The 14,962-nt window shown below is 39.5% G+C and overlaps 1 protein-coding gene across 4 annotated transcripts in view; it reads left to right on the top strand.

Annotated features, from left to right (window-relative positions):
* The window catches only part of stx1a (syntaxin 1A (brain)), a 58,043-nt gene that overhangs the window by 21,231 nt on the left and 21,850 nt on the right, over window positions 1-14,962 (top strand). For all 4 annotated transcript variants that reach the window (XR_004656032.1, XR_004656033.1, XM_034867275.1 and 1 more), the window contains exon 3: window positions 2,543-2,642. Coding sequence is in view for 2 of the 4 variants with exons in the window: in XM_034867275.1 (XP_034723166.1) it covers window positions 2,543-2,642 (100 nt within the window). In the remaining 2 variants the exon portion in view is untranslated. The remainder of the gene's footprint in view (window positions 1-2,542; window positions 2,643-14,962) is intronic.

The following is a 14,962-nucleotide window of genomic DNA, read 5'->3' as shown; positions in this document are numbered from 1 at the left end:
CTAGTCAAACTAGCAAAGAGCAAGTGTACAAACAACCTTCTCTGTGATTGAGTTTAAAGCTTTTGAATCACTGCAGATGGTAGGTGTAATGACACCTTTACCTTCTACCATGTTGTTCAGCAGGTAGGCTATGACATCTGACTTGGGCCTTTTATTGCCACCCTTTTAGTCTGAATGGGTAAGAATGAGTCCCTACCATATGTTGTACGTTGACTCCACTTCACAGCTTTGACAGAAGTGTGTGTATGCGTGTTTCTGCGGTATGTGATGCTTTGTTGAGGCTCCGATCTTATACAGTCATGAATTCCGTTATTAACATTTTTCTCTTCTTCTTTCATCTATTTCTATCTTTTTAAGCTATTTATACTTCTAAGTTTATAATAAAGAAAGATAATGAATATGTCTCTTCATTGATGATTATAATTATGATTATTATGACATTTTAACAACATAGTTACTGTTATAAAGTGCTTTAAAGACAAACAACAACCATGCAGTGAGACACAAAAGCATTTAAAGACATTAGAGTTTAAGAGTTAAGAGTTAATGACATGAGTGATTTAAAAGAGTGTCAGCCTTATCTTAATGAATTAGTCATGAGATGCATATGCACCATTATGTTTGTGCTTCTTACATTGTGCAGTAAGACTCATTATATGCCCCCCAGAATCCCCACCAGATGATGCAAGAATGAGGTGAGCAGAGGCAAGACACAAACTGTGGCCCTATGCCCTCCAGTCGGTCTCCTTACCAAATAAGAATTTGACTGACAGCAAAAATTAGATGTAGTAGTAGTAGGAATACAGACCCTTTTTTGTTTTTGGTGACTGCATCACCAGCTGTAGGATTTGGCTCGTTAACAGGGCATTACAAGATGCTGACAAATGTCTTGATCAATACCAGCATATCAATGACAATTTTGGTTCTTTATCAAGTTTATAAAGGAAAAACCGGTGTGTGTTTGTGTGTGTTTATTTTTTTCTGCATGTCTGAAATATTTTTTTTTTCCTCCACCAATATGATTTGCCTGATGTCTTATGAGACCTGAGCAACGCATCATGACTCACTAACACATGGTCTTTAAACTGAGATAGCTTAACGTGGTTTCATCTTCTGCTCACTTACCGTCTCTGCCACGTCTTCCTCCCTGCATTCCAGTCTCTCTTAACTTTGTCATCTCTCCCCACCTGTCTGTTTTACATGCATTTAAGTCTGTACTCACCCAGTGTGCCTTTTGGTCCTCTGGTCCTTCCCTAGTGGTCTTCCAGAGCCAGTTATGTTATTAAAAAAAGATGGATCCAATCAGCTGCTAATTAAAGAGATAATGGGACAATAATGACCCAGTCTGAGTGCTGAAGAATATATGGATGGAGAACCAAAGGCAAGGCAGAGCTTTGAGAAGTGACAGAGAAAAGGTCGGTTTTAAATGGAAAAGTCAAATTAGATGACTCATCTTAGAGAAGAATGAAGGGAGAGCAGGCTGGCCTGTAGCGGAGCAGGTGTAGAGGAGGAGAAAGTAATCGGGAGTAGATGACAGACTGAGATGAAAGTACATATTGATGAAGTCATTGACAGATGTAACCTGCTGCTTGTCCAGCTGTTACCTAAACCAGAGGACAGTTGTGTAGTTCATTGTAACATTAGTTTGGGGAAGGTTTTTTCCTATTTCAAGGTGAAAATGTCCCTGTGCAGTGAGGTCTGAAGTGAAGGGATTTTGTGAGTGTGGTGTGGAACTGTCATCAACCCCAACCCAACATCTTTGGGGTGAACTGCAACGCCGGCAGTGAGCCAGAGCTTATCGGCCAGCATCAGCGGCTGACCCCACTAATGTGTTTGTGGCTCAGTCAAATCTCTGCAGCCAGGCACCCATATCTTATGGAAAGTCTTCCAGGAAGCGTGGACGATGTTATTGCAGCAGATTAAGTCCCTCGATTTTTATAATGAGATAGTTCAACAATCAAATATGGGTTTAATGTTTGGTTATCAACATACCTTTTGCGATGTAGTGTACCCACATCATTTCTTTCTTAGCTCTGATTCATACCTACATCCCAGGTTGTAAAGACTTTCTGTGTATCAAAAGTGGAAAACTGAGTCAGTTTCACATCACATAGGGATTAATGTTTTCTTGCCAGTTGACTAAAATGACCTCAAAAAAGCATGAATTGGAATGAAGTGGACAGGGCTCTATTTATGTTAATTATTAATAGCAGCTGGATGTTGGTTAGGATGTCTGTGGATGTTAATTTGAAAGATTTTAGTTTGAATAAAGCCCTTTTTTCTGCTAATTTAGTCTACACATCACACACATGGCAGATTGCTCCACTGTCCAAGTCACAGAGAAATGATGATTGAACCCAAAAACATGAAACCTTCCTATGTTTTCCCTCACTTAAACCTGCTTGAACTTGCTCTCTAATATGATAATAACATCTTCAGTTTGGTTTCCATCAACATCACTCAGACTAATCACTGGTACTTCCTGCCTCAGCACTGATGAGATCTAAAGTACCACTTGCTCTCTCTGTCTTTCTCCTGACAGGTGGAGGAGATCCGGGGTTTTATCGAATCTCTGGCAGAGAAGGTTGAGGAGGTGAAGAGGAAGCACAGCGCCATCCTCGCTTCACCTAACCCAGATGAGAGTAAGGCTGTTTGTCTTTTCTGTTTCTTCTTATTTAATTCCCTCAAACATAATTCTTTCAGGGTAAAGAGCTCAACACACCGGGACCTTCCTAATTTAGCTTAGTCTATTGTTCTGGTTTTATCAAATAGTCTAGTAATTTCATCTGTATCCTCTGGTTCTGAAATACCTTACTTAATTTACAAAAAAAGAGCATCCTAGGTGAATCCAGTAGCATTATAAGGATGATGGTTTGACAGGCTGAAACTAGTAGAGAAACAGTATGAATGCAGATGCCTCCCTACAGGCAATGTAGAGGTCACTGAAGGTTTTACTCACATGGCTCTCACATTCCCCGATGTTTTAGACTGGTCTGTAGTGTTAGGTCTTAATTTTACAGTTGCAGAAAAATAAACACTGACTTATTTTAATCCCCAAATGTTAGCAAGGCTAACAGTGTTGTGGTGCGAGCAATGAGAAGGGAAAAAGTGCAGTAACCTGTCAATAAATACACAGCAGGAAGGACATTGTGATTTTTTTTTTTTTTTACTTCTGATGAGTTAGCAGATGTGAACCCACATATCAGCATAGCTGAGATTTGCTGAGATTTTATGCTACTAGAACTTGTATTGTTACACACGTTGCTGTTTTTTGCCGGTAAATGTCCTTTTAACTCTTCTAACTGGAATCTTCCTGAAGGGAAATATTTTCTGCTGCATTGAGCTGAGCTGAGTGGCTCGAGGCAGGTGCTCGATCAGCCTTGTTTTTTTAATTTGAATAAATTCTTAATTTATGCAGGACAATCGGGGCATGTCTCTGTGAAACCGGCCCCCACCACCATCTTTAACACACCAAACCAGAGACCATCTTGCGAGGGGATTTCCCATGACGCAATGCCAAATAGGCCAGTGGGCCTACTTCCTATCCCCCTACTTTTGGCAGCCTTATTTGGACCACACCCATTTTCGAACATGGCCTTCATTTTGATCTAAACAACATACCTGTAAAGTTTCATGACTGCATTTGGCAGGGTTGCAATGCTATTGCGATGACAAAATTTGTCTGCAGACAGACAAAGATATAAACACCAGACATAGTAGTCAAAACCACCTAGGTGGTAGTTTCTGCTAGAATATGTGTCTCCAGATCACATTTAGTCTTGATGACCCACACACACACACACACACACACACACACACACACACACACACACACACACACACACACTCACACACAGACTCACAAGGTGAAAACGATACCAGCATCGCTAGTAATGAGGCAATTTCATACAGTGCTCTTGTATTATTAAGATGCTCCTATAAACCAGAACAGAAATCTTAAGGATTATAACTTTTTCAAGTCTTTTTTTCAAACGTGTCATACCTGCAGTGGCATTTTACATCTGAAAAAAATGGTGGGGCACAATTTTAAAAGATGGGCTACATGATCAACAAGCAGACCAGTACAATACACGTTGCACTTTGTGAGAGGGGCTAGCCTCACTGTACCGCAGACACAGGAGAGCGTAGTCTGAAGCAGCAAGGCAGGGGTGGAATCTGAAAGTAAATCCTTACCACAAATTATATGCAATTTAGGAAGATGTTATATTCAAAGAAGACAATAAATAATAGACAATAATTATGTGGCTGTGCCCCACCTGCCCATAATGACCAGTCACCACTGCACCCATGTGTATTTCCCAACTGTGATTCTTTGTCAATTAATTTATTGATTCAAACATCGACAGTAGGGCTGTGCAATTAATGAATTTTTAATCATGATCACGATTTCTGCTCCTTATAATCCCAAAAATAGAATAATTAAGAAAACCGAATATTTTGCATATTGCGTTTTGCATGCAACTCTTATGTTGTCCTGTGTTGTGAATGGAGAGAAAAAAGCTCAAAAATAAAAAGTATTTGAGCAAAATTTCACAGTTCAAGGTGTTTTCACTGTTGCTTTGTTTAACTATTTCACAGTTTTTTTTCTCAATAATTACATCTTTCCAAAATTCAATAAGTAAATGTGTAAAATAATCAAGATTTGAATATCGCGAAAATAATCGTTTTTATGATTCTTTCCATAATCGAGCAGCCATAATAGAAGGTTACATTGTCCAAGCCAGCACACACCTATATTCTTCTGCTCTGCATGACACCACCAATGTTTAAATGTAATGAGTCAGTAATGCTTCAGAGAAACTCTTGACGGAAAACAGAAAGATATACAGTAACAACAGCAATGAACCCCTGCTCTCACGGTGGGGATGTTATTCACGCTAGTACACCCCCCAAATCCCTTTTCCTCTCCCTGATTCCCTACTTCCCACCTACCTCCAAAAACATCGATCTGCTTGGAGCAGCAGGCATCAGATGAGCCCTCTAGCTAGCCTGGGTGTGAAGATGACACGTGCGTGTTTGTGCGTGGACACACACATCTGCCTGATAAAATGTATGGAATGAACTCCAAAACACCTTAAATCTAGATTCACTTCCACCTTTCAATACTTTTAAAAAGCTTTTAAAGTCAACTCTGACTGAACAGTGTGATTGATTTTAACTAGGTGCCCTTTAAGTTGAATTTCTTTATTAGCTTAAGTTAAGTGTAATGTCTTGTTTGCGTTCTTGTATGTATAGTATGTACAGAGATTTGTGGTGTAGCATGTAATCTTTGTCCTGTTTTATGTATTTTGAAACTTTTTTGCTGCCAGTCTTGGCCATGACTCTCTGGGAGAAGTTACTGTAATTCAGTGGGACTTTTCTTGGTTAAATAATGGTAAAAAAAAAAAAAGTGCATCAGTCATTATCTGATGTAAATGTCAGGGTCGTTCATTACACAGAGGTCAGCAGGTTCTTCTCTGTCTGCATTTTAACCACTGATGTGGACTAGAATTATCTGGATACCTTCACTAAGGACACTCCTCTATTTCCTGAGCAGCATTTGTTTTTATTGCGTATGTGTGCACGTGTGTCTGTGGGCAACCTTTCCTCCTGTAAATTAAACATACTGTATACATGACAAATTTACACTGTAGTGCACTGTGAATTGGAACATAATGTTCATATTGAATGTGTCTGCTAAACTGCAAGAAATACACTGTCACTGTTTCTTATCACTTTTCCTGACAAAATCCTCTAAAGCATAATTACTGTTTTTAGGCAACTCAAAGTAGAGGAACGGGCAGGAGATACACATACCAATACATTAGGATCTATCCTTTGCACATCATGAATATCTGCAACAGATTTAATGGCAATGCATGCCAAAAATACCAACCTGCAGTAAGGTTTATGCTAACTACTCAACTTATTTACTTATTTTACAACCATACTCATTTGAACCCAAACCATTAACTTTTTCTTAAGCTTATACAGTTTTATTACCTAAACATATAGTTTTGTTTGAATTCACAACGTTAACCACATGCTCAAAACGGACGAGTTGGGAATGAGAACGGGGCGTTTAATGACACATTTAAAGCTTAAAATGCGTTGACAACAATCACGATGGATAATTTTGACAATTTATTTTGGCTGTTTTTAACTGCTCTTTAATGTTTAATTTCTTGTACTGCACTGTAGCTTTTATTATTTGTATCTTTTTATAAAAAGCACTTTGAATTGCCCTGTTGCTGAAACACCCTGAGCTTCTCCCGACTTCTTTGATTTGGTCGAGCACCAGTTACATTTCGTCCAAAATATCTTAGTCGTTGAAAATTAGTGATATAAATGAACATAATTCATATGAATGAATAGGGTTGGTGTGACGATCATGAGAGCTAAGCAGTGCTGTTATGTAGCTTCTCTGTTTCTGTGACCGGTGTGCTTACAGTCAGTGCTTACAGTCGTAACATTTCTGTGTTTCAGCCACCATGGAGTGTGTCATCAAAACTAATTGCAGACTGACATTTTAATGTGAAACCTGATGTGCTTTCGATCTACACTGATTCATTGCTGCACTGGAAGTGTTGCATAAAAGACCAGTGTGGCCTTTTTTATAATTTTCATAAGAATACTCTGTTTGTCTTCAGCCAGTTTTTTTCTGGTATTCTTTTATGTTCTCCCCTGTTATGAGAGGAGCATTTTTTCTTTCTGTTCCTTCCGAATAAATCAAACTTCATCTCCTTCCTGATGACAATGAGTCTTTTCCTTTTCTAACACAAGTATTCTCACAGTACTTTCTCACCTGAATCCTCCTCCTCACACTCTTTCTCTGAAATCAAGTGAAACTATGAGTGTGTGATACTGAGAGCGAGGCTTTCACAGTCCAGCTCAACATTGTGCAACGGTAAACCTTCTGTTTCTGTCACGGTTGATCAATTTCCTAATCATATCACATCTCCCTCGCCACCACCCATCTGGCCATCTTCACGACCCCGACCTCGCCCTTCTTCTCCTCCTCTTCCTCCCCCTCTGTTGCTTGAGCTTTTGTGTACACTGACTAAGACTTTTCCTCGTAATCTCCATAGCTTTAACTCCAGCCCACTAGCGGAGCCCGTACACACATAAGCTGACACATATGCAGCTGCCTCTGTGTAATATTACCTTTGCCCCTGCATTACACAGGATCCCACATCACAGTTTACCCACCTTTCCACCAGGGAATTGCAACATTGTGTGTGTGTCTGTGTGTACTTGGTGGTGGGTGTTAAGGATTTGTGTTTGTGTGGGTTGTGCTCAGCATCTGTGTACAGTAGTAGGTTCAGTAGTGATGATAGATTAGGTAATAGCCATCGGGTCGTAATGAGTATTGAACCTGTGTTTCCTCATGAGCAAATTCCTCTAATGCAGGAAGGGACGACAAATGCATTTTATATTTAGAAGCATGATTGAATTCATACTGCCCATTACATAAATGCATTAGTTGTTTTGTTTACTAGGTTTGCTTATTGGACCTGTGCAGCGCTTCTTGTTATTTTGATTGATTAGACTAGACTTGACAGATTTCCTAATGAAAGGCCAAAAGTCAGTGAGGATTGCTTCTCCTGCAGGAGCATCAGTGGCCTTTGCGCTCAGCTTTTTCTCGGAGAGTGGGAGATGGAAATGAAATATAATATTTCGCGGGATGGAGGTATTAAAACCTTTAGGTGTACTTTTTTTAATCAACACTAGAGTATTTGGAAAATAAGTCTTCATGACTCTAAAACAATGTTGTTTTTAGATGTTTTCTCATATTCAAATTTTCCCCCAACACTGCTAGTTCTGCTTCTCTGCAGTTTTGAATCAGATAGCAGTTTCTAGAGATAAGCACAGTTCATGGTAGATTTTCTCACCAACTCTCTGTTTCGGTGGTTTGAAAACTAGGTGCAGCTAATGTCTTTCATTTCAATTCTCATTCTCCCTGTCTTTAGTTCAGCAGTTTCAAGATCCTCACTGGAGGAACGTCTAGTTGTATCAGTTGAATCTGTTTTGGAGCAGAGGACGACACAAATTGTCACCTTAGATGTCCAAATGTACAGTCTTTTTCTGAAAGAGTACTAAAATAGTTAATGCCAGAAAACTCATTGGTGTAAATGCAGTTAGGGAAAAGGCTAAATTGATTTTATATTGGTTTGTCTTCTTACAGTGTAGCTTAAGGTGTTATATTTTTCAAACTAGTGGTTATTGTATTAATAAGAAGCTGTAAAACACAAAAAAAAAAATACAATTTCATGTTAATTAACGTTGTCCAGTTAAACGTAAAACGAAATAATCCATCCATGCATGACATCTGTACACTTGTACATGACACCAATTCCCACTTAAAAGCCCACCGACAGGCAATTTTTGAGTTTCCAATTAGCCTATCAGGATTGTTTTTGAACCGTGGTAGGAAACCTGAACAGTGTTCATGATTGATTTTTGTGCTCTTGGTGCCTCCCTGGTCTTTAAATTAAGACCATTTGAGACAACTCGTCTGGAGTAATAACGCAAACCTAACAGAAGGACTTTAGAATTGTGTTTTATCTCTATCGTTGGATCAAACTCCAACTGCTAGATAATTAGTCCACAATTTAGTGTAAACCGAGCATGTCAATCTGGGCTTGTCACACATAATGAAGAAATTAAATGTTAATTTGCTTTTTTCTGTCTATTACTCTGTTTTGACATTTGCATTTTTACTCTGGCCCAGAAGAACATGTATCTTTTGTGAATTGGTTGTCACTCTGCTAGCCTGGCCGGTCGAGGTTTTCAAACATAAACAACCGAGTAAACACAGAGGAAAAGGTGACGATGCCCGTCAGCTACAATCTACGGCTACGATAATGACAATGTGGACAAGTGAGACAATCTCTGTGTCAATCGCTACTTGAGAGGGGCCACCGAGGAGCCGGGTGACTCTTTTTCTGTTTGATTGATTGATTGATTGATTGATTGATTAATTGATTGATTGATTGATTGAGTGATTGATTGACTCAAACCACTTTAAAAAAAAAATCTTAAATTTACATAGGAGGACAAATTATGGGTGGTGCAGATTGAAATATGCACCTCAGAAATACTCTAAAATAAAGTACAAAATCCACATTTTGAATTTGGAAAATGCACTTAAATGCAGAGAGCCTGCTCCTAAATGCAGCTACTTGGGTTTATTTACACTTATTTAATAACATTTCCCAGTCTGTTTTTCCAACCACTTAGTGGTTGCCCCCCCCGACATCTCAGCCTCCCGTTTTTAAAGAGCATCTTTTTTCTGACTCTTGAAAGTCCTCAACTCACAGCTCTGGAGACGCTTGTTTTAATTGCAGCTTGTGAGTGTTACTATTTCTAGGACGAGTTTTTGGCTGACTGTGCTCCTTCCCTCAGAGTGCCAAAACTCCTCCACCCTCAACCAAAAATTGAAAGTGTTCTATAAGTTCCTCCAGCTCTCTGTATTTCCTTTGTTCCTCCTCAACCATCTAATTTCTTTGTTTCTCTCCTTTATCCCCTTTGTCTCTCTCCCTTTTTCTCTTTCTCTTACATCTATCTCATTATGTCCAAGCTGTCGTATAATACTGTTACAGCCATTGAAGACAGTTTTGTACTGTGAAATATCAATATCCGTCTTTAAGTGAGGTTAATATGATGTTGACGATCAAAGGCAAAGCTAGGTTGTATTTCTCTATCTGCCCATATTTCAGCTGGCCTAATCATCTTCCCTTGCTTGCACACACACACTCACCTATGCACATACAGAGGTCAAAGCTAGTAAGATAACTCAGTTAAACTGTCCTCTGTCCTTTTAGACTCTTGAGCCAGTGGTCCATGAGAGGCGTGTGGTGTTAGTGCCGAGTTCTAGATTGAAATGTCAAGTGCTGGGAGTCTTCGGAGTGACAGAAACCCTGTTATACTGTCTTAGGAGATGTTGCAGGAGATTGAGAGGTTCTTAGAGGGAAGGACAGAGTTGTTAGCAGAGACTTAAAAAAAGTACACCCACATCTTCTTGTGAGTGATGCCCAAAAAAAGACATCTTGTTCTGTGTTTTACTTGCTGCAGAAACTGTACCAAGTGTAGACAGTAGTCTAAATTGATTTCTTAGGTTAGAAACATTGTGGAATCTTTATGTGCCAATCTCCCAAAACCTTGTACCATGTTGGGCGGCAGTCCAAGGTGTCGAAGTTTCATTAAATATTAATTTGTCCTTGTTTATAATATAATTATTTAAAAAAACAACACAATTATAACAAAAACTGTTACATTTACTGTTTATTGTTCAAATCTCAGTTTGTTAAAATAATTTTAAAAAATATAACGAAGTAACTCCTGAATATTTACTATTTGGCTAGTTTGCTTATTAGTATATTTACTTATCTAGAAGTCTATATATATCACTAACATTCCCTCCCTATAGTAACTCTCATTAACAGTTTGCTGTGCAACAACAGAATTAAAGGTAGGGATGTGTTTGGTATCTGTGCTGTGAGTTTGTCATTACCTGAGTTTATTCTGTATTTCTGCAGTAAGGCAAATAATAGGTAATGTTAGAGCGATGAGCTCACATTCTGTCTCTCTTACACATCAGACAGCTGAACTCTAGACGATCAATAAGTGGCACAAACACACAAAGGACTGGTAATATATTTACAGAGAGAACAGAGGGAGGCAGACAGAGAGAGAGGCTGTGAGATGAAGAAAAAGATAAATGGCTGCAAGTTAGCGATTGGAGCGGCAGTCATTGACCCTGAGTTAGAGTGGAGGAAACAAGCTTGGTATCCTGTCAGTGTCATGGTACTCTGACATCAGACTGATATAGTAATAGGAATGGGAAATGGGAAACACAGATTGCTGATTGTGATAGTCAAGCAGAAACATGAGTGTAAAAACTGTTGTTGCTGTAGAATCAAAGCTTTTGTCGAATCAAAGCTTAAAGAATTCTCCAGAACTTCCAGGGTGTTCATCTTTTACCAAATCTCAGTAATATGCTACTGAGTGACGTAGGTACAATCCTGATCTGTAGACGACTGCTGGCACTATCTGATCTGCTGTGTTTGCGAAGACTGAAGACTAAAGAAATACCAGTATACTTCACCTTTTTGGTGAATGGTGCCAACCATGCTAGATGTGATATTGACCTTCAGGTGCAGTGTTAGGTGTAGGTTTTTCTGGATCAACAGAAGTACTTCACCTCGATGATGCTCCTCACCTTCCGCACGCTGTGTGTTGCAGGTCTCAGAATCCTTTCCCTTTGGGAAACAACAACAACAAACTTCGAGCTAGCAAGCTACACGCTGAAAATTGCATTGATGAATATCTGGATAGTGCAACAAGGCAAGCCTGCTTGGTTCTTTTGGTGAAAGAGTTTAAAGATTATAAGAAGTATGTTCCTGGCATTTGCTCTCTAACTGGGATGATTTTTTGACTGATTGGCAGGATTGCTATGGACAAAGTACACACAGCCATACACCAGTAAGAACAAACTATGTTTAACCATTTGCGGGGTGCAAATGTTCCACCAAAACAAGTTCCTTCCCAAGACCATTTTACAGAGCCGCCCTCGCTGCGTCCAGAACTTAGCACCGCCCAAGATGATTGTTTTTTGTTTAAAGAAATGCACACCTCCCTGTGTTTTTTTTTTCTCCCATCCCAGAATGTGTGGTGTAGATGTAGATCTATGGAGATAGGTCTGACAATGTGAGACTAGATGCTTGCTACAGCAAATGTTTGACATTTTGGGAAATATAATCATTCACTTCCTCTCCCCGTCTCTTTTCCAGGCCTCTTCAGTGTTATTGACCTGGGCACCACAGGCCCTCAGACCTTTCTAGTTTCCAGATCCTTCCATCAACTTAATTCATGCTTTACAATCATTGGCTCATTTATCCGCTGCCTGGCTACCAGCTAACATCCAATCATGTCTTTACAGGTGTTGAGCGCAGCAATTATATATTTTTTCGGTATTGTTGATTTAACAAATACGGTTTGTTTTGAGGGTAATAGTTTTCCCAACAAAATCTTCCTTGCTGTTCTGATTCTTTGACCTTTTCCACCAGATCTGTAACCCTAAAACTGAAGTTTTGTTTGACTGAAATTGTGAAATGTTAAATGAGCTATTCTACTTTGTCTCTCTGCATTGATTGCCATTCTGGTTTCATTTTGTCAGGACAAACATGGGGATTTTAATTTCTTTCCCAGTGTTCTGCCAACTGTAGGAATAGTCATATTCACAGTTGTCCTGGTGCTCTGGTAGTCGACGATGCATGCAGTGGATGCATGTAACTACAATGTCCTAATTTTTAAAGCAGTTCACAAAGATATTGTTTCAGTTTTTTTTAAATGCTTGGCCAATTCCTAAAACAGTAGGCCCTTAATCCTTAAAAATAGATTAATTACATTTTGATAAATATCCTGTAATACCATTCATTTTCTGCCATTCTCTATGTTCCACATTTTCTGCATTTCTTCCTGCCTCTAAGCATCTCTATGCATCTCTTTCCCTCTGCCACTTTGAAACAATCTGACGCAGGCAAGAGGACCGACTGCACACATTGCTATAGCAACACAGTCTTAATTATGGCAACATGCGTGACCTGAAGATTTCCTTCGAGCGCCCGGGAGAGGGATGAATTGTGAAACCACAGCTCAATTGACTCCTCAGTTTTGCCCTCTAATTTGCTACCATCTCACTTTTCCCTCTAGTTATTCATCAGTGTCTGCTCTCATCCTCTCAGACAACCAATAATGTGCCTGAATGGACACTTGATTGAGCAGGTTGGCCTCCTCTGTTTGGTAACCACAAGGGGGAAATCTAATCTAACTCCTTAACAGACACACACACTCTACTCACGCCCAAAACCTATGCTCAGTTTTTATGTCATTATCTCTGATGCCGATGCAGCTGACCTCATGAAGCAAGATACTAGAGGTTGCTATGGTTACACAGGAGTGAGAGCAACACTTTCCCACAACCCTTGCACCTCTATGTGTTTCTGAAGCTGTGCACAAGTGGACACATATATGAATTTTAATTTGTGTTAGGAAAAATGCACGCAAACGCACACACGCACACACACACACACACACACACACACACACACAGGCATGCACACACACGCACACACACACCCCACTGAGCACTGCTTATTCATTTTGCCAGGAGAGCCTCAGCCCAACGCTTCAGCTCGGACTCTGACCACCAGCTCTCTGTATACTGCATATTTTGCCATTGGCAGCAAAATTATTGACAAGAGACACTTCCACATTTATTCCAAAGTATAACAAGAATATGGTAGTGCTGCTAGGGTTTGTTTTAGAATGAATGACTTGCGCACAAAAACATTATCTCTTTAGAATTGGACATTTTATGTTTCCACCTACTTATTGTTTGTTTCTTGTGTATTGGTCCGATTGGATTAGCTTCTCTGTATTTCCTCCATGATTAGTGTATAATTTCATAGCATCCCATTTCTCTTTCTAGCTGCATCCCACTTATGCTTGTTGATAGATTTAATGCATATCATAATGGTTCCTATGCATTACTTAAGTTTTTAAAGGGACCCTGGGGAGTTTTCCGGCAAAAGGAAACTCAGTGTTACTGACCAAAACCCCTAGTGTGTGTCCTTGAGGCCAGACAAATTTTGCAAAACTGGTATTACCTCATTTATGGTTGCATGCATGCATGTGCGCACAAAAAGCAAGATGGGGACCCACTCATAAAAAAACATTGCTTTATAGTGCAACTCATGGTCAAAATACATACAGTATGTTCAAAGGTGCTATATTAGGCTCATTTTCAGGTCAACACTTCTGTTTTGGGTTTCTACTAGAACATGTTTATATGCTTTATTGTTAAAAAACAACATTTTTTTTCTAATGCTGTCTGTCTGAATAGACTCGTTAGTATTTTCACCATCTGTCTGAAACTCTCTGTTTTAAGCCCCCCTCCCGGAAAAGCCTGGCCTTTTCTCTGATTGGTTAGAAACAGGGGTCTCCACATCTGTGCTCTGTGTCTCTGCAACGTGATTGTATCCAGGGAATGACTATAAAGGCGCTGTAGCAGCACCTTCTACCTGTAAGTAGTAGAGGTGTGATATCACAACCGTACGGAAGTCCTGACAGCTGGTTTAAAGGCATCGTTTCTAAATACTGGCTGTGCATTTATTTGTGGATTGAGCGTTTTGATACTTTCACTGTATATTGCACCTTGAACTGCTTTATACTAAAAAAAAGTAGTGAATGGTAGACATTCAGCCAAGTCATTCCTTATATGGCATGCATGTCATTGCTCCTTGCTGTCACCTCCTCTCTCAGCAGAGAATAATGTCCAAAAAAACATTATGCTTATGCTCATCATGCTCCAGCCATCTTACATTTAAATAAACCTGTCTATAATGTAATTTTCTCTGGGAATGAGTCTGAAGTTATTGGTTAGTACTCTGCATGTCCAGTGCTTTGTCCCGCCAGGCTGCATGTACCACAGGCTGTGTTTGCTGATATGGAAATACGTCTGTGAAGCAGATCAAAAGCTTGTAGTACTTTGATGATCGTTGTGAAACAGGTTCACTATCTCCCCTGAGCTGCAATAATTTGATGTTATCAGTCAGAAGGTTTATCCCAGCTAGTGTTTGGTATGAGCTTCTGATTGGGATTCATGACATATCCTTCAATGTGAATAAAATGATGTCTCTTCTTATATAATACAGTAGTGGATCCAACTATTTCTATATGTTTGTGTTTATGAATTTTCAGCTCAATGTGCTAGCCATCTGGGCTGTTTTACTGTAATTGTCAAAGTGTGATACTGTATCTCAAACTGCCAAGGACAAGATTCATATAAAGTAGGTTTGAATCTGTAGGGAAGTATCATAAGTAACAATATACACTCACCGGCCACTTTATTAGGTACCCCATGCTAGTAACGGGTTGGACCCCCTTTTGCCTTCAGAAC

This window comes from Etheostoma cragini, chromosome 3 (genome assembly GCF_013103735.1).
Source record: "Etheostoma cragini isolate CJK2018 chromosome 3, CSU_Ecrag_1.0, whole genome shotgun sequence".
NCBI classification, from domain to species: Eukaryota; Metazoa; Chordata; class Actinopteri; order Perciformes; family Percidae; genus Etheostoma; species Etheostoma cragini.
Note: the sequence above shows the minus strand (reverse complement) of the source record. Positions and strands in the feature narration are given on the sequence as shown.